General features: G+C 48.5%; 1 protein-coding gene across 1 annotated transcript in view; it reads right to left on the bottom strand.

Moving 5' to 3' along the window:
- SCUBE3 (signal peptide, CUB domain and EGF like domain containing 3) overlaps positions 1-27348 on the bottom strand; it is a 1051867-nt gene that overhangs the window by 841105 nt on the left and 183414 nt on the right. Inside the window, exon 5 of the mRNA XM_073575619.1 lies at positions 5262-5384. Within this exon, the coding sequence (XP_073431720.1) occupies positions 5262-5384 (123 nt within the window). The remainder of the gene's footprint in view (positions 1-5261; positions 5385-27348) is intronic.

Below are 27348 nucleotides of genomic sequence, written 5' to 3'. Positions count from 1 at the left end.
GTAAACTGCCGTTCACAAATGATCTTCATCAAACCTCACTGAGCTCGAGCTGTTTGCCAAGGAAGAATGGGCAAGAATTTCAGTCTCTCGATATACAAGACTGATAGAGACATACCCCAAGTGACTTACAGCTGTAATCGCAGCAAAAGGTGGCACAACAAAGTATTAAGTTAAAGGGGCCGAATAATATTGCGCGCCCCACTTTTCAGTTTTTGAATTTCCACAAAAATGTAAAATAACCAATAAATTTCGTTCAACTTCACAACTGTGTTCCACTTGTTGTTGATTCTTCACCAAAAATTACATTTGGTATCTTTATGTTTGAAGTATGATATGTGGGAAAAGGTTGAAAAGTTTCAGGGGCTGAATATTTTCGCAAGGCACTGTGTATGTATATATATATATATATATATACACACAGTATATACACACACACTATATATAATATACAGTATGCTTGACCTTAATATAAGCCAAGGCACCACATTTTACCACAAAAACTGGGAAAATGTATTTGTAACGGGGTCTATCCAGGCTTGGGTACCTCTTTCAGTACCACCCCGTGTTTTCGGAGGTCCGCTCTGCGTTGGCTGGAGTCTGAATGAATGACGCTGGCTGGAATTCCTTGGTTACATGGGCGCATATAAAAGATCACTGCTTCTCCACGTATTTCCAGTCTGACAACACTTTACTCACAGGACACAGAATATATCACACAGATACAGAGGGCAGGCCAATAGAAAAGTGGCAGGCCAGACATGCATTACAAAAGCCGCAGGTGGCCGGAGCCTGCCGATGTTTACTGTGGGAATTACAAAGGTGGGGGGAGGGCGGACAAAAGGAGAATATCGTGTCCCCTCTGCTCAGGGGCGCAGCCTGTGGGCTGATGCATTAGGGACATGCATCTCACATAGAACCTATTATACATACATATAACTGCACAATATATTCTGGGTGCTAAGTGGTTCTGTAACACGTAACAGTATTGACTCAAGTATAAACCTGTACATTTTCTTCATCCCTATCCTGGTCTGCCTGGCTCCTCATCCCTATCCTGGTATGCATGGCTCCTCATCCCTACCCTGGTTTGCATGGCTACTCATCCCTATCCTGGTATGCATGGCCTTCTCTTCCCTATCCTGGTTTGCATGGCCCCATCATCCCTATCCTGGTATGCATGGCCCTTCATCCCTATCCTGGTATGCATGGTCTCCTCATCTCTATCCTAGTATGAATGGCCACTTCATCCCTATCCTGGTATGCAGGGCCCCCTCATCCCTATCCTAGTCTGCATGGCCCCGTCAACCCTATCCTGGTGTGCATGGCCACCTCATCCCTGGTGTGTATGGTTCCTCATCCCTATCCTGGTATGCATGGCCTTCACTTCCCTATCCTGGTTTGCATGGCCTCCTCATCCCTATACTGGTATGCATAGCCAGGTCATCCCTATCCTGGTTTGCATGGCCCCTCATCCCTATCCTGGTATGCATGGCCCCCATCAGAAAAATATTACAAAAATAAACCATCCTACTTACCTTACCTGCCCTACCTTACAGCATCTTATTCAGATGCCAGCAGCTGATTTCTGCTTGTAAACAGTGCATGGGTAGTGACGTCAAGCAGAGGACAGCTGTCAGAATACTTACTGCTGTACACACCAGGACTATGTACATTGATAGCAGTGAGTATTCATTGTTCTTTAGTAGCGGACACAGTAGTAGCAACCGCTGGCTTCCTGCAGAGGCTGGGTTTGCACTTGTGTCCACTACTAAAGGGAATGAATATTCATTCTCTTAAGTAGCGGGAATACGTGATCACCCGGCAGCTGCAGGATGCCAGCGGCTGCGACTACTGTGCCCTCTATTAAAGATAAATGAATATTCACTGTCAGTGAATATTCATTTCTCTTTAGCAGTGGGCACAGGCTTTAACCTCAGCATTCGGCTCCTGCCACCTGTGACCCGCTGATCCGCAGCTGCCGATCCCCTTCCATTTTATGGGACCCTCGCTTAAGTATAAGCTGAGGGAAGCTTTTTCAACATAAAAAATGTGCTGAAAAACTCACCTTATAATCGAGTATATACAGTATATATAGAGAGAGAAAGATAGATATAAAACAAAATAGCCAGAGGCAAAGCATAAGTGCAATGCATAGATGTGCATTCACAATGTGACCATTTAATAGGCAAAACCAAGTTAAAAGAAAAATGTGCAACTGCCCTGTAATAAGAGAAAAACATAATAGTACATGTAAATGAAATTATCATTATTTTGATCTAATAGCGTAAAGACTATCCCACCATGACAAGGTGTACCTTATCAGGACTGTACTTAACTTGTAGTTCAACTCACTATATGTCAGCAATATGGCGCCGGAGAGCGCTATGGGCATGCACGTACTCCGGCGCCAGACTCCTCCCCCGGCCTCCAGCAGAACGTGACAGCGCTGGAGCACAGGAAAGAAGGTTGAGTATAATTTTTTTTTTTGTATGTGTGTAGTTTAATAGGGGTGAGGGGGACCATGCATACCAGGAAAGGGGGGGGAGGGGACCATGCATACCAGAATTGGGGGGTGAGGGGACCATGCATACCACGAAAGGGGGGTGAGGAGACCATGCATACCACGAAAGGGGGGTAAGGGGACCATGCATACCACAAAAGGAGAGTGAGGGGACCATGCATACCACGAAAGGGGGGTGAGGGGACCATGCATACCACAAAAAGAGAGTGAGGGGACCATGCATACCAGGAAAGGGGGTGAGGGGACCAGGCATACCAGTAAAGGGGGTGAGGGGACCACACATACCAGGATAGGGGGGTGAGGAGACCATGTATACCAGGAAATTGGGGTGAGGGGACCACGCATACCACGAAAGGAGGGTGAGGGGACCATGCATACCACGAAAAGAGGGTGAGGAGACTATGCATACCATGAAAGAGGGGTGAGGGGACCATGTATACTACGAAAGGAGGGTGAGGGGACCATGAATACCACAAAAGGAGAGTGAGGGGACTATGCATACCACGAAAGGGGGGTGAGGGGACCATGCATACCAGGAAAGGAGGGTGAGGGGACCACGCATTCCAGAATAGGGGGTGAGTGGACCACGCATACCAGGAAAGGGGGGTGAGGGGACCACGCATACCACGAAAGGAGGGTGAGGGGACCATGCATACCACAAAAGGAGAGTGAGGGGACCATGCATACCACGAAAGGGGGGTGAGGGGACCATGCATACCACAAAAGGAGAGTGAGGGGACCATGCATACCAGGAAAGGGGGTGAGGGGACCAGGCATACCAGTAAAGGGGGTGAGGGGACCACACATACCAGGATAGGGGGGTGAGGAGACCATGTATACCAGGAAATTGGGGTGAGGGGACCACGCATACCACGAAAGGAGGGTGAGGGGACCATGCATACCACGAAAAGAGGGTGAGGAGACTATGCATACCATGAAAGAGGGGTGAGGGGACCATGTATACTACGAAAGGAGGGTGAGGGGACCATGCATACCACAAAAGGAGAGTGAGGGGACTATGCATACCACGAAAGGGGGGTGAGGGGACCATGCATACCACGAAAGGAGGGTGAGGGGACCACGCATTCCAGAATAGGGGGTGAGTGGACCACGCATACCAGGAAAGGGGGGTGAGGGGACCACGCATACCACGAAAGGAGGGTGAGGGGACCATGCATACCACGAAACGAGGGTGAGGGGACCATGCATACCATGAAACGAGGGTGAGGGGACCATGCATACCATGAAAGGGGGGTGAGGGGACCATGCATACCTCGAAAGGAGGGTGAGGGGACCATGCATACCACGAAAGGAGGGTGAGGGGACCACGCATTCCAGGATAGGGGGTGAGTGGACCACGCATACCAGGAAAGGGGGGTGAGGGGACCACGCATACCACGAAAGGAGGGTGAGGGGACCATGCATACCACGAAACGAGGGTGAGGGGACCATGCATACCACGAAACGAGGGTGAGGGGACCATGCATACCATGAAAGGGGGGTGAGGGGACCATGCATACCTCGAAAGGAGGGTGAGGGGACCATGCATACCACGAAAGGAGGGTGAGGGGACCATGCATACCACAAAAGGGGAGTGAGGGGACCATGCATACCATGAAAGGGGAGTGAGGGGACCATGCATACCACGAAAGGGGAGTGAGGGGACCATGCATACCACAAAAGGGGGGTGAGAGGACCATGCATACCATGAAAGGGGGGTGAGAGGACCATGCATACCACGCAAGGGGGGTGAGGGGACCATGCATACCAGGAAAAGGGGGTGAGGGGGACCATGTATACCAGGATTGGTGGGTGAGGGGACCATGCATACCAGGATTGGGGGGTGAGGGGTAGCATGCATACCAGGATTGGGGGGTGAGGGGACCATGCATACCAGGATTGGGGGTAAGAAGACCATGCATACCAGGATAGGGGGGTGAGAGGACCATGCATACCAGGATAGGGTGGGTCAGAGGACCATGCATACCAGGATAGGGGGGGTGAGCGGACCATGCATACCAGGATAAGGGGGTGAGAGAACCATGCATACCAGGATAGGGGGGTGAGAGGACCATGCATACCAGGATTGGGGAGTGAGGGGTAGCATGCATACCAGGATTGGGGGGTGAGGGGACCATGCATACCAGGATTGGGGGTAAGAAGACCATGCATACCAGGATAGGGGGGTGAGAGGACCATGCATACCAGGATAGGGTGGGTCAGAGGACCATGCATACCAGGATGGGGGGGTGAGAGGACCATGCAAACCAGGATAGGCAGAGCGAGAGGACCATGCATACCAGGATAGGGGGGTGAGAGGACCATGCATACCAGGAAATGGGAGTGAAAGGACCAAGCATACCAGGATAGGGGGGTGAGGAGACCATGCATACCAGGATTGGGGGGTAAGAGGACCATGCATACCAGGATTTGGGGGTGAGGGGACCATGCATACCAGGATTGGGGGGATACCAATAAAAATGCTCACCACCTGGGCGTAGAACGGGTTCATAGCTAGTACATTTATAACTGAACATGAGATTCTTAGTTTAACATTCTGATCTGACTGTGTGGACTACAAGACTTCTGTACTGTCCCAATAGGGTATACCTTAACATGGTGGGAGCACTTTTATGCTTTTTTTTATCAAAACAGTGTTAACTACTGTATTCCTTTGTCAAAACAAATTTCCAAATTGTGTTGTATTTGTCAGTTAACCTGCTATCCTAAGCATACTTACATTTGCACTCTTTCTGATTTCTTGTTAGCTCAAATCCTGGTCGGCATTCACAGGACACACCTTTAGGTGTTTCTCTACAAATATGGGCACAACCATGGTTCCTATCCATGCAATGCATGCCTTCTGGAAAAGGTAATTTTCAGAGTTAAAAGAGGGAACAACTGCTAGGTACTTATTTTGAGCTTAGTTTATATTTACTAAACAAATAACTTCCTTTAAAAGGATTTTACATTTTCTGGTAAACATTATGGAAACGCTAAACCACCTCCAGCTCTTAATTTCACTTCCCTCTGCTGGAGGAATAAGGTTGACTGAATATCACTTGAAAGATCCCAAACACTAGTAAAATGGGTTCCTCAGAGTGCGTGTGTGATACTTTCTTGGGACTCTTCTTTGCAGGGGCACATTTTTGTAGATGATAATTTATCCCTGTACATTTAGCATCAGTGAGGAAGGAAACAGTCCATGTTGTAAAAACAAACTTGATGTTACTGATGAACGTGAGATAACTTTCATACAGAGAATACCAAGTTAAAAACTTGGTAGGCAAAATTTCTTTGCTGTACTAATGCATATACTTTACTGATGCATGTTTTGGCACATTTATTGTGTGGTATTTAGCAGTTGCTTAAATTAGTTGACTGTGTCCTTCCATGTCTTAGTTTACAACTCTTGCTATTGTGAAACCCACTTGCAGTGTACGATCCTTGCCCCGGTCTAGTAATCTAGAATTCTTCCTCTAAACTCCAAGTCCAGCTTTCATGTAGCATCAGTCCCTATTCCCTGACATGGAAGGTGCAGGTTACCTATTAACACACAGCTACCATCCTGGACCTTTGACTCTATTCCACTGACGTTTCTAACATTTCTTCTTTCCTGCCTCTTATTTGGCTTCAGGAATTGATAGCTGTATTTAATCTAGCTATTAATTTAACTAGGCAGTTTACTATTATACTGTATATAAGCAGAGCTGTAGACCAATTCTGGCAAATGCCACATAGGCCTGGCAGTGTGCTGCATTGATAGTGACACTTTTAATAGTATACTGTTAACAGATCCCTGCTTCGAGAGTTACTCTGGCAGGCATCTTCAATCCTTTTGAAGGCTAGTGCCATGAAGAGTACGTCAGGTGATGCCCTCTTTCTATACAAGAAAAGGAAACAGAGTCTGCAGTTCTAGGGAGCCAAGATTAGGTAAGCATCAGCTTTCTTATATTTTTCTTATATTATTGGGCCTAGAAATAAGGGGTTCGGGACATCAGATTGTGTGGGGTTTGATGGGTAACTAGAGTCTGATGGGCCTGATGCAAGATTTGGACCAGAGCCCCCCCTAATACTATATAAATTGTATTTATACAGTTGTGTGAAAAAGTGTTTGCCCCCTTGCTGACTTCTGATTCTTTTACATGTTTGTCACACTTAAATATTTCAGATCAACAAACAAATTTAAATAATATACAAAAGATAACACAAGTAAACAGAAAATGCAGTTTTTAAATGAAGGTCTTTACTATTAAGACAAAAAGAAATCCCTGTGTGAAAAAGTGATTGCCCCCTAAACCTAATAATCGTTTGGGCCTCCTTTAGCAGCAACAACTGCAATCAAGCATTTGTGATAACTGGCAATGAGGCTTTTTAACAAATGCTTTGGAGGAATTTTGGCCCACTCATCTTTGCAGAAATGTTGTAGTTCAGCCAAATTGGTTGGTTTCCAAGAATGAACTGCCTTTTTAAGGTCATACCACAGCATCTCAAGTGGATTAAGGTCAGGACTTTGACTAGGCCATTCCCAAGTCTTAGTTTTATTTTTCTTAAGCTATTTATAAGTGGACTTGCTGGTGTGTTTTCGATCATTGTCCTGCTGCATAACCCAGTACACTTCATCCTGAAGTCACAAACCGATGGCCGGACTTTCTCCTTCAGGATTGTTTGCTACACAACAGAATTCATGGTTCCATTAACCACAGCAAGTGTTCCAGGTCCTGAATCAGCAAAACAGCCCCAGACCATCACACTATTACCACCAGATTTTATGGTTACAGTAGTATGATGGTATGTGCTGAGCCCACACCTTTCTGGGCACATGACAGCTGATCTGTATAGTTGACATGTGCCCACAACAGCCGTGGGTGGAATCGCGACCCACCCACAGCTGTCATCTAGTTAAATGTCTCCCATGGAGGCTATTGAAGCATGCAAAAAGAAAAAAAACGTTTTTAAAAATATTAAAACAATAAAAAAATAAAAGTTAAAATCACTTCCCTTTCGCCCCATTCAAAATAAAACAATAAAAAAATCAAATATACACATATTTGGTATCGCCACGTTCAGAATCACCCGATCTATCAATATAAAAAAAGAAATAACCTGATCGCTAAACGACGCAATAAGTATAAAATTCAAAACACCAGAATTACTTTTTATGGGCTCCACAACACTGCATTAAAATGCAATAACAGTGCTCAAAAGATGTTTGGTGTCTGTGAACTCAATGACCTGGAGAATCATAACAGCAGGTAATTTTTAGCATTTAGTGAACATGGTAAAAAAAAAAAAAACTGTGGAATTGCACTTTTTTTGCAATTTCACCACACTTTCACATTTTTCCCCGTTTTCCGGTAGAAATATTTTTCCGTTCAAAAGTAGAATTTGTCCAACAAAAAACAAGCCCCACATGACCATATTGACCAAAAAATAAAAATGTATGGCCCTGGGAAGAAGCAAAAAATGAAAACGCAAAAACTGAAATACCCCTGGTCGCTAAGGGGTTATGGACTGACAATAAAGCATTCAAAATAGATGAGAAATTGGAGTTTCAAATGAAACGTTAAGAACCATTTTTTCCTGTATAATGACTTGCATAGAAGGATAAATTTAGAAAGGATTTAAAATATATATATATAATTTAAGTAAACCAAAATTGGAATTTTAGCAAAAACAAATTGGAAATTTCAGTGTACCGTATTTTTCGGACTATAAGACGCACTTTTTCCCTCTCAAAATTTTTGAGTAAAATGGGTGTGTCTTATATTTGGAATATAATTACAAATAGAGATGAGCGACTTTTCCTTTTTTCGTGTCGAGTCGGGTTTCATTAAACCCGACTTTCTAAAAAGTCGGGTCGAATGAAATCGGCTGACTATAGGGAAAAGTCGGGGTCCGGCTGAAACACGAAACCCAATGCAAGTCAATGGGGAAGCAAAGTCGGTAGTGAGTGGAGGACAGAAAACACACCTACAGTGCCCATTTCAATGCCAACGACATCAATTCTTATTACTTAAGCTTGGCAACCTTAATTTACTTTATAATAATAGTTACACATTGAAAACTTGGGGTTATTTGACTAAAGTTGTGGGGGGGGTAAGGCTGGCGCCAGGTTTTCGTGTGCCCTGGGTCAAAGAGTGTCGGTTGCTAATAAACTTCTCTAGCTCTCCTCAAAACCAACTTCTCCCACTCCAATGTCATGCAGCAAGTGCTTACTGTGACGAGGACTTGGTAAGACTTGTTTCACACTTGTGTTGGGCAGAGCTGCGTACTTTCTCTGTTAAGCCCCACCCACTGCTGCACCTCTTCCATCCAGCTCCGCCTACGTCGGCATACGTCCTTCGTACCTATCTTTAACATTGGGTACACAGGCCATGCGAATGCATGTGTCGTTTTGACGCTGCGCCGACCGCAACAAAATGTAACATGTTGCGTTCGGCGCAGTGTCAAAGCAACGCATGCGGAGGTATCCGCATACATTGGCATGGCCTGTGTACCAAATGTTAAAGATAGGTACGCAGGATGCGGAGCTGAATGGAAGAGGTGCTTCAGTGGGCGGGGCATCGCAGAGGAAGTACACAGCCCTCCGCAGCTCTGCCTAATGCAAGTGTGAAACCAGCCTAACTGAGCCTGTATTTTCTAGGCGAAAGGAATGGTTAACCGAGCACAGCTGAAAGTAGGAGTTTTCCTATATGGCAGATTAACCCCTGTTCTGCTGGAAGAAATAAACACGTTTAATACACTGGAGAAGTGCTTCTTCTCAGCGTAGTAGGAGCAACCAGATGCTGAGGTATTCTAGCTCCATTCCATTGCAGTAACCCCGTGACAGTACTCCCTCTACTACGAGGGACCTCCGGAACCTCAGGGCCAGGTTTAACATGAAAAGCTCGAACCAGTGTGGCTGCATGGACCTCAGAGGCCGGTACCCACATCTTCTCCTCAGGACTGTACTCCTTCCAATGTAACATGTATTGAAGTGACCAACGAACAAGATGAGAGTCTAAGACCTTTGCTATCTGGAACTCCAGATTATCATCAATAATGACAGGAAAAGGTGGTAGAGGCAAAGGTACTGCAGATACCACGTATTTTTTGAGAAGCGAACGGTGGAAAACATTTTGGATTCTAAAAGTAGGTGGTAAAGCAAGGCAGAATGCTACCAGATTGACAATAGCAAAGATCTTATAAGGACCGATAAACCTGGGACCCAGCTTCCAAGACAGCTTAATGTTCCTCGAGGACAGCCATACTAAGCCAACAACACATAGGTAATGACCCACCACACGTCTCTGATCATCCACACTCTTATATTTGGAACCCATCTTTCTTACATTATTAGTCACCCCTTGCCATCTGGTAGCCAGGGCAGTGCGAGGTGACAGCGAGGGACGATGTTCGTGATGGCAGCGGGGGGAAGGAACCGCTTAGGGCATTAGGGAAGTGCAGTCACAGGCTCAGCTTGGAGCTCAGTAGGTGTCTATCCCTCATTCTCTATCGGTAGGGCCACCCTCTCCCCTTTTCCATCCCATTAAGTGTGTATTGTGCCATTCGTGACCGACTCCCTGTTGGGTCATTACATGTCATGACAAGAGGTCTTTGAATGCGTACAGATATTGCAGGTGGCCACATACTCCAGAATATCCTTTTGAGCACCTGGCCACCAAAAATGAGGAGTAAGTAGATCTGCGTTGGCCTTATTCCCAGGATGTCCAGCGAACACCGTATCATGCTGTTCACTGAAGACCCGAAATTATTAACTTGGAACAAACAGTTTACCAAGTGGACAGGTAGCAGGGGCATCCCCCTGAGCATCAACAACTTTTCTTTCAAGATTGGAGCATATAGACGCCATCACTACTCCCTTATTCCCTTTGGAGAATAGGAACTGGTTTGCACTTAACTCCTCCCCCTGGAAAGCAACAGGACAGGGCACCTGCCTTAACGTTTTTGCTTCCCAGTCTAAAAGTAACAAAAAAGTTAAAGCTGGTAAAAAATAATGCCCATCTTGCCTGTCGTGGTGTAAGACGTGTCGCCGATTCCAAGTATACCAGATTTTTATGATCTGTGATAACCATCACTGGTTGAACCGCTCCCTCCAAGAAATGATGCCACTCCTCAAATGACCATTTGATAGCTAAGAGTTCCCTATTACCAATAATGTAATTTCTCTCAGCTGGTGACAGTTTCTTGGAAAAATAAGCACACGGTTGCCATTTGCCAGAAGACACACCTTGCGATAATACAGCCCCCACTCTAACCTCAGACGCATCGACCTCCACAATGATAGGCTGAGAGACATCAGGCTGGACAAGAATCGGTGCAGAAGCAAAACACCTTTTCAGAGTGTCAAATGCCTCCCTGGCAGGACTGGACCACTTGGAGAAGTCAGTCCCCTTCTTGGTCATATCTATGAGAGTTTGGCTACTACCGAAAAGTTCGTTATGTATTTACGGTAGTAGTTGGCGAATTCCAAGACTCTTTGTAATGCCTTCAAATCCTCTGGACGATCCCACTCCATTACTGCCTGGACTTTCGCTGGATCCATGTGAAGCACCCCAGGGGCCGTGGGTTACTCGGTACCGGGCCAGTGTCTTAAAGGGATGTGTCACGGTGGCAGTGACCCGGTCCGTAGCCCTCGGAGTTCATGTAAAATTAAAGAATTGATAAGGATTAAAGCTTTTGTATATATATATAAGTTCATGATGCCACCTGTGGAATTCTGGTCAGGGTGACAAGCGCTGCAGGGCAGATCCTCTGGGACCGATGGTATGATGCAGCTAAGGTGTAATAGCTCTCCACAGGCAGAGCTGTAGTCCCAGGGCAGATGAGAGAAGTTTGGAATCAAGGTCGTAGTGTGGAGTAAAGGATGTAGCTGTGCTGGGTTGGTGTTAGGTGTCTAGTTTCCCCTACTGCACAGAGGGAATCTCAAGCCATGTCCTCTGCGGTCTCCCATTCCTCTGCGGCCGCAGAGATTCCTGCTCAGCAGAGACGTCGGTCCAGGCGTCTTGCCCAGGCTAATGCTAGGCATCTGGTTGCTTCTTCAGGCTCTGCTGTAACACCATGCTTGAGTCAGCAGCAGGGAGACGCCCCAGGGACTAAGTCCTGCATTTTGCCTACTGAGCATGCCCGTGGGATGACATCTCATTGGAAATCGGAGGTCACATGCGCAGGTCCCGTTCCTGCTTTGATTGGTCCACTGGGAAGGTGCCGGAAGGACGCCGCTATAAAAGAGTCACATGGCCGCTCGGCCATGTGGATATGGCGCCCCCAGGAGTACGGTCGCCACAGTGGCATTACCTTCCTCCTAGGGAGTGTGATGTCATGCTTGGAAGCAATGAAGGGTCTCTATATTAGGTAAATCTAGCACACAGCACAGTTCCCACTCCAGCCCAGCAGAGGGAGCTCTGAACCAAACTGCTGAAGAGCTGCTCTCTGGGGTCAGGAAAGGGAAGTTGGAGGAGTTCGTGTGGAGAAGGCGAAGCGTGTGGACGTGGGAGAGAGGAGCTGTAGGATTGAGCAGAATTCAGGCTCACTTCTAGCTGAAGCGCATGGTCCGGAGTCCGGTATCCGAGGTTGTATGGATGCTGATGGTCCTGCAGCAAAAACCAGAGAAACAAGAGGCTGTAAATGCTCTGTTCCCAACTAAGACTCGGAGGCACAGCAGCAACTTGTGTGAGCCAGAAAAAGGAGGTTACGGCTGCCTGCCATATGAGGGGAGTTCTAAAGAGAGCAAGCAAGGGGAACTTCAGTGTAACTCAGTACTGCAAGTGCCTCAGATAAGCGCTAGAAAGGAGACTACACAACCCATCTGCATAGAGAGTTTCCTAAGTTGCTTCCAGGCTGATCAACTCCTGTTCCATCTGTAATCTGGATCCTGGACTGCACTTACAAAGCAAAGTAAAGGTAAAGGAAACTGCACCCTGTTGTGTCATTGCCTTCTTCCTGCAACCCCTTCAGGACTGCTACATCTCTGTGCCTAACACTGCACCCTCTTCCTCAACACCTATTACTACGGCTCTGGGACTACAGCTCTACCTGTGGGGAGCTATTACATCTTGCTGCCTTATACCATCTGTCCCAGAGGATCTGCCTGCAGCGTCGGCTTAACCCCTTCATTGCTGAGCACCAGACGTGGCGTCACATATCATCCCTTTTACATGGACGCCCAGGGCCACGGACCTGGTCACCACCTCTGTGACACATCCCTCTGAGACACCGGCCCGGTACCGAGTAACCCCACTGCCCTGGTGGGCGATCCACGCTAGTATAGACTCATAATGTTATTGGTGTGTGATGATGGATGCATGAATCTGGTGAATGACTCATTAAATTACCCCCTTCTTTGATACGCATGAGTAAGGGTATTTGCTTCAGCGCCAACAGGTGGCTATGCTTCCGCCACCGTGTTCCTAGCACTATCACACTAGCATCCGGTGGTGTCATCCTGTATAAGGCACTACCGTTCCACGCTAAGTAAGCACCCGCCATTGTAGCGCCAGGCGCAAGTTGTGCGCTGTTTAGTCCAAGCCTGGGTGATTAGTGGCGCATGCCAGAGAGGCGCCATGCACACTTGCGCGTTGCTTTCTAACCTCAATTGTGGCGCCAAACGCTGCTGGTCTGGAGGGACCCTTTCCCTTGACTCTGGGGCAGGGTCTTGTGACCATATAGCAGTGCTTTCCCAGCCGAGTCCTGTGAAGTTAACAGGCTCTAGCTTTACTTCCAGCGACTCTGTGAAGTAAAAGAGTTTGCTCCTATACACATCGGGTCAGTGATTACCCGCCGGTGTTCAGGTAGAACTCCGCCATTACTTAGCAGCAGTATACCATCTCTGCACGGTGAACCCCAGGCTGCGAATGCACCACATTATCATTTTATTATTTGGTGTGTTCCACCAGCCTAACAGTTGATGACACAGGAAGAAGGCAGATGACACAGTTGAATGCAGTTCCAAATCTTTACTCACAGTTCTGTTGCACACAGATGTCCGCCTCAGTACCGTGTTCTTCAGGTGAGGGGTCCAGCCAACTCCCAGGCAAAATTAAGTACACCCTTCCAGCACTCCCTGTCAGTATGTACCTTCCCTGGCCATCTCCACAATGCTGCTTTCCACTTTCCTTCCTTTCCAGCACCTCAAAGTCAGTGTCCCAGGCAAGCTGCCGTGGATCCTGTCGGATAACGTGACTCAGGCATCTCCTTGATCCTATGTGGCGGCCTTTCCGGCGAAGATAACTGTGGTAGTTTGCTGTGGCCCCTAAAGTTGCCACAGCCGTCAGCTTGCTAGTTAAGTTCTGATGTACACTCCAGTAGACTAGGGGCTGAGAACCTTCTGCGACCAGGATTCTTCCTCCACCTGACATCCATCAGTGTGGATTGAGACCCACAGGGAGTACGCTTCACCCATGCCTCTGCAAGAACCCCTTTTCTATCCAGTGAGCTTTCCTGTTAACGCCAATCCATCCAGCAGCTTCTACTGCCAGGAGCTACTCCAGACATGTCCTGTCTCCTTCCTTCCCTCTAAGGGAACTCTCCTACATCCTGCAATTCTCCCGCTCTCCACCTAAATTCCACCCACCTCCCAACACCCTTCGTGTACCAAGCAGGGGCCATAAAGGGTGCACTGCTATTCTACGGGTGTGTGGGATGCGGGTGTGGAATGTGGTCAGGTGTCTCCATCTTACCTGGTCGTGGGATACCACACCTCTGGGTGAGGTGCAGTTCCTCTGTGGCGACTGAACCCTCAGGGGCACCACATTCCCCCCCCATTGAACCCAGCACATCCGCGGGCTGAAATAAAGTACAAGATGTTACAGAGGACATACAAAAAATATATTTTTAAACAATACTTCCAGCAGTTAACAATATACATATCACTATAAAACATCTTCTCCTGAAGAGAGGTACTTTTACTTTTAACGTTACCAACTATCTTTATTAATCGCTTCCTGGTCATAACCACCAACTTTAGTTTGTCACCTGCTCTGGATTTTTATTTAGTAAACATTACTACTGTAATATATGCTATGGAAAAGTGCTTTTGATCCTATCACTATGATAATAGTATTAACATTTTCATTAGTTCCAAAAACGGCAGTTAGCAATGGTGAGTGGTGGATACTGTCCCAGCTGGGGTATCTTCAAATGTCCTTGTGTTAGGTGGAGGACCAGCTCAAAACCTCCAATGGTGGGCCTGGGTGGGCTGCAGGACATAACTGGTCTTCCCCTTTAGACCCTGTCTTCGGCCAAATGAGTTTTTGTTCAGGTCTGCTGTTGTTGGGCAATGATGAGTCCTAATTTTCCTAAAAGGTGCGAATAAAACCAAGAGGGAGCATCTAAAATGGTGGTGAACTATATACAATGAAAGTTTTTGGATCAAACATTGTTCATGATCTCTCAGTCTTTTCATTAAAGAAAATCAGCATACAAAACTTGAAACCCCGCATAGAAAACTTTGCAAAACCCTCCTGGGTTAACTATTTATAAGCAAACTTGCTGATGGTTCTGCTTTTGTTTTACTGTGGCTTGTCATTTCCTGGTGCATTGGAAGTGCTCTGACCTCCTTGTTTCCAGGTCAAGCGTTCCGGATGCCCGCTACTGGGAGGCATGATGAATTGGGTGTAGTCATCTTGTTGAGCCCCTCCTGGGGGAGCTGGAGTAGTGGCTGCCTGTTGAGGTGGAATTGCAGCCTGTTGTCTTATTGCAGCTGGTGTCACTGCTGCTGCTATGGGTGGCACTGGTGTTTTGGCCACAACTGGAAGGAGCTGGCACAGTAGCTGCTGGAGCTGCTGCTGTTACTGTCGCTCCCTGGTGTTCATACACAGCTGCCAGTTCTGCAGGAATCCTCCTTACATTTAGGGCGTACCAGCCACGGGCTCCCAGATGGCGGGTGAAGGACACGTATTCACCTGGGAACAAATCACTCCCTGGATGCCCCCTGATAAGGTGCGCCTCCATGTCCCGCCTGCTGACAAACAGATCGGGAATCTCCCGGGAGTCCTGGATGAAGCCATACCCCCAATCATTATCAAAGTTGAGGACTCTGCCCCAGCCCAGTGGATCGTGTTCATCCACGTGCTCACCGCGGACCTGCCTCTTTGCCCTGAGATCCAGCTCTACCAGGGCCAGTCTCTGCTGCTGTCTCTCTTGTTACTCTTTGGCGAACTGTAAAATCTGCATACGGCAGACCTCATTCGGGGATAGTGGAAACCACATTGCACCTGCCTCCGGTGTATTTCCAGCGGGGATTTCCGACTTGTTGCAGTCTGTGGAAGGTGGCTGCGGTATGGGGACAGGTTCTAATATTCCCCCTGGGTGTTATCTTCCGGTCCCAGACGACATCCATCAGTTCCTGGCTAGACTTCTGGGTAGGTGGCAACCCGATGGGGCCTACCTAACAGGGCCTCCCATGTCCCAGGGGAGACGGCGGTACCTTCTTCTCCAGGACCGCAATGTTCCTCCACAGACTCCGGTGGCAGGGAAGCTGGTGTGACTACAGGGTCCAGTGAATGTGATATCGGGGAACAGCTCTCAGAGGCTGGCGGTGGCGATAGCTGGGCAATGGTAGCGGCTTCCAGTAGCAGCGACACCCCGAGGGTGGACTCCTTCTGGGCTTGTTGTTTCTTCCACAACAGCAGAGCCTGTCTCTGCTGCAAGCTCCAGGTCAGCTGGGCAATCTCCTGTTCCAGCTGCGACAGGTCAAGTTCCTCCAAAAAGCTGGAGCCTGGTACCATGGAGCCGGGCGAAGGGTTTTGTTCTTCACCGCGCTCTTCAGGCCTCCTTCCACTCTCCTTGATGGCTGCCTGGTGTTGTGGCTTCTTCCTGGCTTCTTTTCCTGCCGTGGAGCTTCGCTCCACCCCTTAGGGGTGGTGTCTTTTCCCTTTTCCACCATACCAGGCGAAGATCTGGACCCCTCTGGGCGTCGGACAAACAGCGTCGACCAAATTAAACCCTGCCCCACTGTCCAGGAAGGCATTAACGTCCACCTTATTTACACCCACGTGTAAAGTAGCTGATAAAGAAAAATTAGTCTTACCCACTGAGGTAATAAGTACACCCAGGTTGCCAACCTCCCAGCAACCTGGACCCACTCGTTTTCTGGCAGTTTTTTAAATTGAAGTCGGGAAGGACATGTACTCACAAAATGACTCTTTTTACCACAACAGAAACACACACCTCCCTTACGCCGGACAACCATCAATTTGCCAGAATGAGACACAGCACCCACCTGCATGGGTTCCACAGTTGGCTCAGTACTGACCACTCTCTACCCTGGACCTCCCGCACCCAGAGGTGACTCCCCATGTCTCTGGTGAAGACAGCGATCAACCCGGATCACCAGAGACATGGCTCCCTCAAGAAAATCAGGAGTTCCATAGAGAGCTAAAGCATCTCTTACTCTCTCTGAGAGACCCTCACAGAACTGACTATGGAGGGCCGGGTCATTCCACCTAATGTCCGTGGCCCACCTCCGGAATTTGGAGAAATATTCCTCCGCCAGGTGATCTCCTTGCTGGAGTTGGCGAAGAGAGGCCTCAGCCAAGGAGATCAGTGTCATCATACACAAGTTCCAGAGCCTGAAAAATCCCTCTATCGACAGGAGTGACAATGAGTCAGACGGGAGAGAAAAAGTCCATGCTTGTGGGTCCCCTTGGAGGAGTGTGATTACAATACCCAGCCGTTACTCCTCTGTACCTGATGATACCGGAGGTAGCCTGAAATAAAGTTTGAAGGCCTCATGAAACACTACAAACTTGTCATGCCCCCCCAGAGAACCTGTTCGGTAATGCAAAATTGGGCGCCACAATGGTTTAGCATCAAGGACCAACTCAACATATTAAATCAAATGAGAGGGTCAAAGGGTATACTAAGCCATAAAAAAAATATTTTATTAAGTGAATACTAAAAGAAGATGATTAAACAAAGTAAAACTACCAAAAAGCAGGAAAATTCATGGAGTAATAATATTGAGGTATAGCCTATAAGTTACATAGTGGTATCTCACTAGAAAAAGTATCAAATAAGCCCTTAAAGAGAGAAGGAATTATTGCACATAAATAAATGAGAACAAAAAAAATCATGTTCGTAAAGGGTTAATACCTGTGTAGATACAAATACTAAGCAGCAATGTGATAATAAAAAATGCTGGCACCACTTGAAAAATTATGAAAGTATAAAAAATTATTGCACATGTTTAAATAAAATCCAGCAGGGGTTAATGCCCATACCAAGACAAAGCAACAGCATGGGTGTACCAGTGCTGACACCAAAATTTATAAAGAAGGGTAATATGGTAATCCTCTACAGGTGTCTGCTTCTTCTTCCTCAGGAGGCTTTTGGGACTTCCTCCATCTGATTCCTGGAGCACAATTCTAAGATACCTGGCCTGTAAATGACCAGATTTCAGATAGTGCCAGAGCCCCAACATGTAGCAATGGGTGACTGCTCCCTGTGACACCTGCATCATCACCTGCTCCAGTATAGGAGGTGGGATATTAGGCGCCAGGTTCCTGTCACTGCGCAGCAGGAATCCCAAGGCTTGCCTTCGGCAGTCTCCCATTGCTCTTCGGCCACAGAGGAGGCTGCTCAGCAGACTCATCGATCCCGGCGCTCTGCTCAGACTAGCACTGAGGGTTTGGTTTCTGCTGCCACGTCTGGTCCAGCTATAGCAATGCATGCTGGTCGGCAGCGAGCTACTCCAGGGACTAAGTCCTCCTTTCGGTCTACTAAGCATGCCCGTGGGACCATCTCTCATTGGAAATCGGAGGTCACATGTTCAGGTCCTTCTATAGCTCGGATTGGAACATCAGGAAGGTCCCGGAAGGACGCTGCTATAAAAGGCTTGCATGGCCACTCAGCCATTCGCTAGTATACACAGTATTTGGTAGAGGTGTGTGTGTTGATGGATGCTTGTGAAACGCTGACTGACAATATGAAACCCCTTCCCTTTGATACGCATGTGGTTAGGGTTAGAGTTTACAGTCAGCACCGAGTTGGGACACTGCCTAGCGCCGCAGTACTCCCTGCTCCTCACCCATGCTAGCGCCAGTGGGCGCCAAGCTATAAGGCATCACTGTACCACCTCAAGTAGCTGCAACCACCAGTAGCGGCGCCGTGTGCAAGTTGTGCACTTTCCTTGCCCTAATCAGGGAGGTTAGTGTCGTCCGCCAGAGCGATATTTCTATTGCTCTCTCCGGCACCGCAACTGCGGCGCCGAGTGCTAGTGGTCTAGAGGGACTCTAACCCTGTGCCTCTGGGGCAGAGTCCTGTGACCATATTCTAGTGCTCATCCGACAGTGGCATGTGAGTTTTACCAGGCTTGGATAGTTGCACTCTGCGACAAGGCAGTTCTATGAAGCAACAGAACTCGCCACTGTACACACCGACTGACTTTAACCTGCATGTGTTTATCTATTACTTTGCCATATAGTGTCATCCATTACCGAGCAGCAGTTTACCATCTCTGCACGGTGGACACCAGGCTGCAAAAGCACCTCATTATCATTTTATTATTTGGTGCGTTCTGCCAGCCTAACATTATACTAGCTAGTAATGGTGGACGAACAGCGACTGCAGCGGTACATCCAGCAGCTGGAGGGCAGGTTGGCGGCTCTCAAGCGCTCAGCCTCAGCTGTGGATGTTCAGGCAGCCACAGAGGCTGTCTCCCGTGTCCCCCCTGCCATCCCTGTCCCGACTTTGTCCCGCTTCCCATTGCCCGAGAAGTTCTCGGGCGATAGTGCTTCTTGTAGCAGTTTCATGAGCCAGTGTACCATACAGCTGGAGCTGCTGGCTGTACGATTCCCCTCCGAGCGGGCTAAAGTGAGATTTGTTATTTCCCTATTGTCGGGCAGGGCTCTGGAGTGGGCCACACCGCTGTGGGAGCGTGGTGATCATGTGGTGCAGAGTGTCTCGCAGTTCTTGGGCACTCTGAAGCAGGTCTTTTTGGGACCACGTGTCACCCATGATACCGTGCTCCAGCTGCTGGCATTATCACAGGGTCCGTCTCTGCTCAGCCATTATCCCATCCAGTTCCAGACACTGGCTTCAGAACTGGAGTGGTTAGATAAGACCCTCATTCCAGTGTTCTGAAGAGGTCTGGCTGACCATGTGAAGGACGCCCTGGCCATCAGGGAGATTCCCGCCACACTGGAGGAGCTTATCACCATCTCCACCCGTATAGACCTCGTTTTTCGGAGCGAAGGCTGGAGCTGTCCCAGTGTAGGCAGAGGTTTAGGTTGGCACCCAGTTTTGCTAAACCTCCGGAACCTCCCAATTGGGCGACCGAGCTCCAAGAGGCCATGGGGAATTCTCGCGCCGGATCCAGGTCCTGGTCCGTGTGAGTGGGTCGCCCTCCCATTTCTGTGGGGTACTCGGTACCAGGCCTGATAAGCTTCAATAGGAGATGTCATGGCAGCTGTAACCCAGCCCGTGGCCCTGGGCGTAGATCCAAAGCTTTACTCACAGTCTGTTGTACAAACAGGTGCCTGCCTCCGTGCCGTGTCCTCCGGGTCAGGGACTCAGTCAACCTCCAGGCAAGATGGAATACTGCTTTCCAACACTCCGCCAACATATGTGCCTTTCTGAATGTCTTCTCTTATAGTGCCTTTAGGTGAAGTACTCCTAGTACTGAGTTACACTGGAGTGCCTCCTGTCCGATGTTCTTATGAACTCTACTTGTACGGCAGACAGCTGTAGCCTGCTTCGGGGACTCCTTGCTACTAAGTCCCGGCTCACTATCCATTTGCTGTTGTGCCCCCAAGTCTTGTGTGGGAATAAAGCGGTCACTACTTCTATTCCTCCAATGTCTGCTACAGGACCATTAGTATCCATACAACCTCGGGGACCGGGCCCCGGCCTTGCGCTTAGAACTTCTAGGAAGGGTTCTCTTCTAACCCACGTCCTCTGTTCTCTTTTACTCCTCACGTTCCGTACTAATCTTCCTCTCTATGGAGAGTCAGGCTTCCAGTCTATGTTGCTCTCTCTCTCTTCCTTTCCCGTGCCAGCAGACCCAGGTCACTGGGATTTGCTGCAGCACTTCCATCCATCTATCCCTCTCTCCGGGGATCTTCTTCTCTCCAAGTCTCTAACCAACTGACTCTGTAATCCTAAACTTTTCCCGCTCTTTGTAATGTAATCTAACTCCACCCACCTCCCAGCACGTTTTGTGTTCCAAGCAGAGAGCCACCAATGGGTGCTTTGCTATACTCCAAGCAGGGAGCCGCCGAAGGTGCTTTGCTACACTACTTTGTGGTGTGGGGTGAAGGTGTTGGAGTGTGGTCAGGAGTCTCCAGCTTACCTGGATGGTGGGATACCACACCTCAGGAGGAGGTGCAGTACCTCCGTGGCGACTGAGCCTCAGGGGCGCCACACGAGCACCCGTCTGTCACGTTTTCCGGCAGTCTGGTCGCCCTGCCAACAGGTGCCCATAGCGGCTAGGAAAACGTTCGCCTCTAGTGGCTGTTGGAGGAGGCCTACTAGATACAGCAGTTTTCCTCCAAGCTGTCCTTTGAGGGGATGCTTGAGTTTGGCTCTTTCACTCTGGCGGTGGAGGTTTGCGTGGACTCCGGGGCAGAGGGCAATTTCATGTCGTCTACCTTCGCCCAACAGCACGCAATTCCTCTGGTTTTACTACCTCAACCAGTCACCATCAGAGTGGTGAATGGAGTGACACTGCTCTCTCAGATCACCCACCAGACCGCCCCGCTGATACTCTTGATGTCTCCTTCCCATCAGGAGACGCTATGCCTCCTTGTCATGCCCGAGGGTATTGACCAGGTTCTCTTAGGCCTGTTTCATACCTCCGTCATCGGCGGTCGGTTGAAATCCGCCAAAGGTTGAAACCAGCTGATCCGTGACGGACAGATGTCAGTGGAGCACGTAGGATGAAGGATCCGTGGGAGAAGCAATGCGGCAAAACTTAAAGCGACCTCGATGTTCGCGATTTGCATGTAGATGGCGTGAGCTGGAGTAGCGCGACCGGGAGAGGGATATCGCGGGAGCTGGAATAGCGTGAGACATCGCGTGAGGTGGAGAGGCGGGAGGGATGGGAGAGAGAGAGATTCTAGCGGCTCCTGAAGCGGCATTTATGGGTTAATACTGAAATTAGCGGACCGTCAAAGCAAAAAAACGTTACACGGTCCGTTTCATCCGCCCGTGAGCCGCTAAAATCTTGGCGGATCCGTACAAAAATGGGTGGGACAGAAGACCGTCAGTCAAGATCCCCCAATAATGTAAGTCTATGGGGGAAAAAAAAACGGATCCGCCCCTTTTTTGGCAGATCAGTTTTTTTAAAAAATTGGTGAATTTTGACTGACAGGTAAATACGGAAGTGTGAAACAGGCCTTAGGAGTTCCCTGGTTGCGTCATCAAGCTCCCCATATAGAGTGGTCCTCGGGGAGAATTCTCGGGTGGAGTAAATCCTGTGAGGGTAGGTGTCAGAGGGAGTGTGTTCAGGTTGCCTCCACTGAAGTCCCCGTAGATCTCTCCTCTCTTCCCAAATACTGTCGATAGTATGAAGACGTGTTCTCCAAGAAGGCGGCTGAGACCCTTCCACCTCACGGTCCCTACCACTGTCCTATTGACATCTTGCCTGGTGCTGAGCCTCCCTGGGGTCGAGTCTATCCCCTATCTCTCCCAGAGACAGAGGCCATGTCTGATTATATCAGGGAGAATCTGGCAAGGGGATTCATTAGGAAGTCATTGTCACCAGCAGGGGCGGGATTCTTCGTCCAGAAGAAGAATGGAGAACTACGTCCCTGCATCGATTACAGGGGTCTTACACTATCACCGTTAAGAATAAGTATCCTCTACCCCTGATATCGAAACTGTTCAATAGGCTGGGGAGTGAGAGTGTTTACTTAACTTGATCTGCAGGGGGCTTACAATCTGGTTTGCATCCGTGAGGGGGACGAATGGAAGACGGCTTTTAACACCAGGGACGGGCAATATGAATATCTGGTGATGCCCTACGGGCTCTGTAATGCCCCGGCCGACTTCCAGGACTTTGTGAATGACATCTTCCAGGATATGCTCACCCCCTCGGTTGTAGTCTATCTGGATGATATCCTCATCTACTCTCCAGATATAGACTCCCACCGGAGAGATGTTTGCAAAGTCTTCGACCTCCTATGGGCAAACTCCCTCTACGCCAAGTTGGAGAAGTTTGTGTTTGAGCAGGAGTCCTTGCCATTCCTGGGCTATATCATCTCCACCCAGGGATTGGCCATGGATCCTGCCAAGCTACAGGCGGTTATGGATTGGCAGGAACCTCATTCCCTCAAGGTGGTGCAGCGCTTTATGGGATTTATTAACTATTACTGCCAATTCATTTCCCACTTCTCAACCTTGGTAGCTCCCTTGGTTGCCCTCACCAAGAAGGGAGCAAATCCTAAATTGTGGTCCAAGGCCTTCCTCTCTATTAAGTCTCATTTCACCAGCGCTCCCATTTTACATTGCCCCAATGTAGATAAACCGTTTATTTTAGAGGTGGATGCCTCATTCGTCGGTGCTGGAGCAGTCCGGTTCCAGAAGGATGCTCAAGGTCAGAAGCATCCTTGCTTCTTCTTTTCTAAGACCTTATCACTGGCGGAGAGGAACTATTCCATCGGGGACAAGGAGTTGCTGGCCATGAAATTGGCCTTTTCTGAATGGAGACATCTCCTGGAGAGGGCTCGCTACCCCTATCAAGTCTACACTGACCACAAAAATTTAGTGTATTTACAAACTGCCCAGTGGCTAAATTGTCACCAAGCTATATGGTCCCTGTTTTTCTTCCGGTTCCATTTCACCCTCCATTTCCTATCCGGTGAGAAGAACGTCCGGGCCGATGCTCTCCCGCTCCATTGTGTCATCGGAGGAGGAGCCTTGGCTGATCGTCCCGTCTGAGAGCCTGAGGACCGTGGCTCTGATTGCACTTGAGTCACTACCTTCGGGCAAGACATTTGTCCCTGCCCGTCTGCGACCGAAAGTCCTCTCTTGGGCTCATTCGTCCAGAGTGGGTGGACATTTTGGAACAAAACGGACCTCTGAGCTTCTGGCGAGGATGAACTGGTGGCCGCATATGGCCCATGACATCAGGGACTATATTCAGGCGTGCGTCTCTTGTGCCTAGGAATAGGTCCTCTTGGCAGCGGCCCGCTGGGCTACTTTACCCCCTGCCGGTAGCGGACAAGCCCTGGGAGATGGTCGTTATGGACTTTGTGGTGGGGTTGCCCAAGTCCAGTGGCAGCACGGTCATTTGGGTTGTGACTGACCATTTCTCCAAGATGGAGCATCTGGTACCTCTCTCCTGGTTACCTTCTGCATGGCGCCTGGCAGCGTTGTTCATTAAGCACATTTTCCGCCTTCACGACAAGCCGGACAAGTTTGTCAGCGGCCGGGGCCCCCAGTTTGTGTCTCGGTTCTGGAGAGAACTCTGTAGCCTGCTCAGCATTGAGCTAAATCTCTCCTCGGCCTATCATCCCGAGACGAACAGGTTGGTAGAGAGAGCTAATCAGACCCTGGTCACATATCTACGACATTTTGTCTCAGCCAGGCAGGATGACTGGGCATCCTTGCTGCCATGGGTGGAGATCTCTTTGAACAACGCTGTGGCCGACTCCACCGGCCAGACCCCATTCCTCCTAAACTATGGCCAGCTTCCGCGTGTCCCTGTGCCCATGCCCGTGTCATCCACCGACTCTTGGGTGGCAGACTGGGCGGTGGAGGCACGTGACATTTGGGATCGCACTCAGGATGCTCTCCGGGCCTCCAAGGAGAGAATGAGGGTTTCCGCTGATGTACACAGGCACCCTGCTCCAACCTTTGCCCCTGGTGACTTAGTGTGGCTCTCCTCCCGTAACATCAGGCTGCTGGTTGAGTCCACTAAGTTCGTACCTCGCTACATTGGTCCATTCAAGGTCCTTGAGCAGATCAGCCCTGTGGTCTACAGTCTGACCCTTCCATCACACTTGGCTAACACTGTCACCTTCCACGTGTCCCTCCTTAAGCCTGTCCACATGTCCCGGTTCTCCGAGTCATCTGCCGGGACATCAGACCTGTCCTTGGACTAGTTTGAGGTTAATGCCATCATGGGATGCAGGGTGGTACGTGGAAAAAAGTTTTATTTGGTGGACTGGAAGGGTCATGGTCCAGAGGCTCGGACCTGGGAGCCAGTGGAGAACATCCACGCTCTGCTTCTCGTTGCAGCATTTGAGCGTAGTGAGGCTCAGAGAGAGGGGGCCCTAGGAGGGGGGTAATGTTAGGCGTCGGGTTCCTGTCGCTGCACAGCAGGAATCCCAAGCCTTGCCTTCGGCGGTCTCCCATTCCTCTTCAGCCGCAGAGGAGGCTGCTCAGCAATCCAGGCGCTCTGCTCAGACTAGAACTGTGGGTTTGGTTGCTGCTGCCACCTCTGTTCCAGCTATAGCAACGCATGCTGGTCAGCAGCGAGCTACTCCAGGGACTAAGTCCTCCTTTCGGTCTACTGAGCATGCCCGTGGGACGATCTCTCATTGGAGATCGGAGGTCACATGCTCAGGTCCTTTTCCAGCTCGGATTGGACCATCAGGAAGGTTCTGGAAGGACGCTGCTATAAAAGGCTGGCATGGCCGCTCGGCCATGCGCTAGTATATACAGTATTTGGTAGAGGTGTGTGTGTTGATGGATGCTTGTGAAACACTGACAGACTTATTATGAAACCCCCTTCCCTTTGATACGCATGTGGTTAGGGTTAGAGTTTACAGTCAGCGCCGAGTTGTGACAGTGCCTACGCTGCAGTGCTCCCTGCTCCTCACTCATGCTAGTGCCAGTGGGCGCCAAGCTATAAGGCATCACTGTACCGCCTCAAGTAGCTGCAACCGCCAGTAGCGGTGCCATGTGCAAGTTGTGCACTTTCCTTGCCCTAATCAGGGAGGTTAGTGGTATCTGCCAGAGCGGTGCAGCGCACACCTAGCATGCTTATATTTCTATTGCTCTCTCCAGCACCGCAGTTGCCCGACCGAGCGCTAGTGGTCTAGAGGGACTCTAACCCTGTGCCTCTGGGGCAGAGTGCTGTGACCGTATTCTAGCGCTCATCCAACCGAGGCCTGGTAGTTACACTCTGCGGCAAGGCGGTTCTGTGAAGCAACAGAACTCGCCACTGTACACATCGCGTGACTTTAACCCGCGTGTGTTTATCTATTACTTTGCCTTATAGTCTCCGCCATTACCGAGCAGCAGTTTACCATCTCTGCACGGTGGACCCCAGGCTGCAAACGCACCTCATTATCATTTTATTATTTGGTGCATTCCGCCAGCCTAACATGGGGAACCCCAAGAACAGTCTTTCCTAGGCCTGTTAATTTCTCAAGAAGGATTCATCCTGTTCCCTTCTAAGTTCACATCCACTGAATACCAGTGATATTGACCCTCCATTTTTGAGGAATGTGACCCTGGTAACAGCTGTCAGCTTTTGCAGTCTTTGAGGTAAGTGTTTTGTCTCTCCTGCCCACTGGCTGAACGAGATGTGATAAATTTTCCCAAACTCCCCTTCTCCATTGCCGGTCATATGTAATGACCTTCCCATGGGATGCCAACTGTCGGCATCCTTGCGGCTAGCGGGACCACTAGAATTTTCCCAGCTCTGGTCCTGGCTCACCTTGTTGTCTTGTCTGACCAGCCTACGCTCTCTAGTTGCTAGCTTCTGTCTCTCCTGTCTGCAGTCCACAATAACCCCAGCAATGAAGCCTGCGGCCTGGGTTCGGGCCTTGGTGGTTCTAGGAAAGTAGCCAGTTCTGGACAACAGGCTACTGCCACCTCCGCTGTCACGCCAGCTTGGTCTGGCTACAATATTCTTCCGATCACTCCCTCTGGAGTCTCTCGAGATTCTACAATTCTTCGGCCTGTATACCTAGGGTTGTAATCACCTATTTGCATATTTACCCATAATACTCTTATATTGTTATTTGTTTATTTTGATAACTTTTGTAAAAATAAATTTTATAAAGCTCTTTTAGCATATTTGACTCTGGTTCTTCTTCTTAATCACAATACACTGTAGAAATTACTAATTCAATTCAGAAAGTTTATGTAATGTTTTTTTGGAGTGTTATATACCACCAAAATGTACTCAAGAGAACATAAGACTTTATGGATGAGCAATAGAATAACTACAAAATTTTTATACAAATTTTTGAGGGTTATCCCAGAGCACGTAATAGTATATGGATGAGTAATTGAATCCAGATACATTTTTCAACACTTTTTTGGAGCGTTATATACAAATGAAATATACCCCACTGGATGTAATACACTATGGATGAGTGATTGAACCCAAATAAATATTTGAACACTTTTTTGGAGGAATATATATTCCACCGAAATGTACCACAGAGCATGTAATAGTATATGTATGAGTAATTGAATGCAGATACGGATTTCAATGCTTTTTTTGAACGTTATGTACCGCTGAAATATACCCCAGAGCATGAAATTGAATTCAGATAAATGTTTCAAACTTTTTTTGCAGCATTACATAACACCATAATGTAACAATAATCAAGATCAACTGTATGGATAACTAATTGAATCCAGAAAAATCTATTTAACATAAATATTTTGAAAGTGTTGTTGATGTACTCCTACATTCATAGAAGCTTTGCACAAAGCCAGGAAAAAATTAAAAGAATGGCCATCCATAGACCCCTAAAAGGTAACAACTGGCGGGCCTCATTCATATATTTTTAAAGTGTAGTTGCTCTACTCCTACACTTGTAAATGCATTGCACAAAGAACAAACAAGGAGAAATGCAAGATTCTACATATGGGCAAGAAAAACAAAAATTACATTTACAAAATGGGAGGAATAGAACTAAGCA

The sequence above is a fragment of the Dendrobates tinctorius genome, unplaced genomic scaffold (assembly GCF_039654945.1).
Source record: "Dendrobates tinctorius isolate UK_male_01 unplaced genomic scaffold, ASM3965494v1 ptg000045l, whole genome shotgun sequence".
In the NCBI taxonomy this organism is placed as follows: domain Eukaryota; kingdom Metazoa; phylum Chordata; class Amphibia; order Anura; family Dendrobatidae; genus Dendrobates; species Dendrobates tinctorius.
The sequence above is the reverse complement of the archived record's forward strand: the minus strand, read 5'-3'. Positions and strand labels throughout refer to the sequence as shown.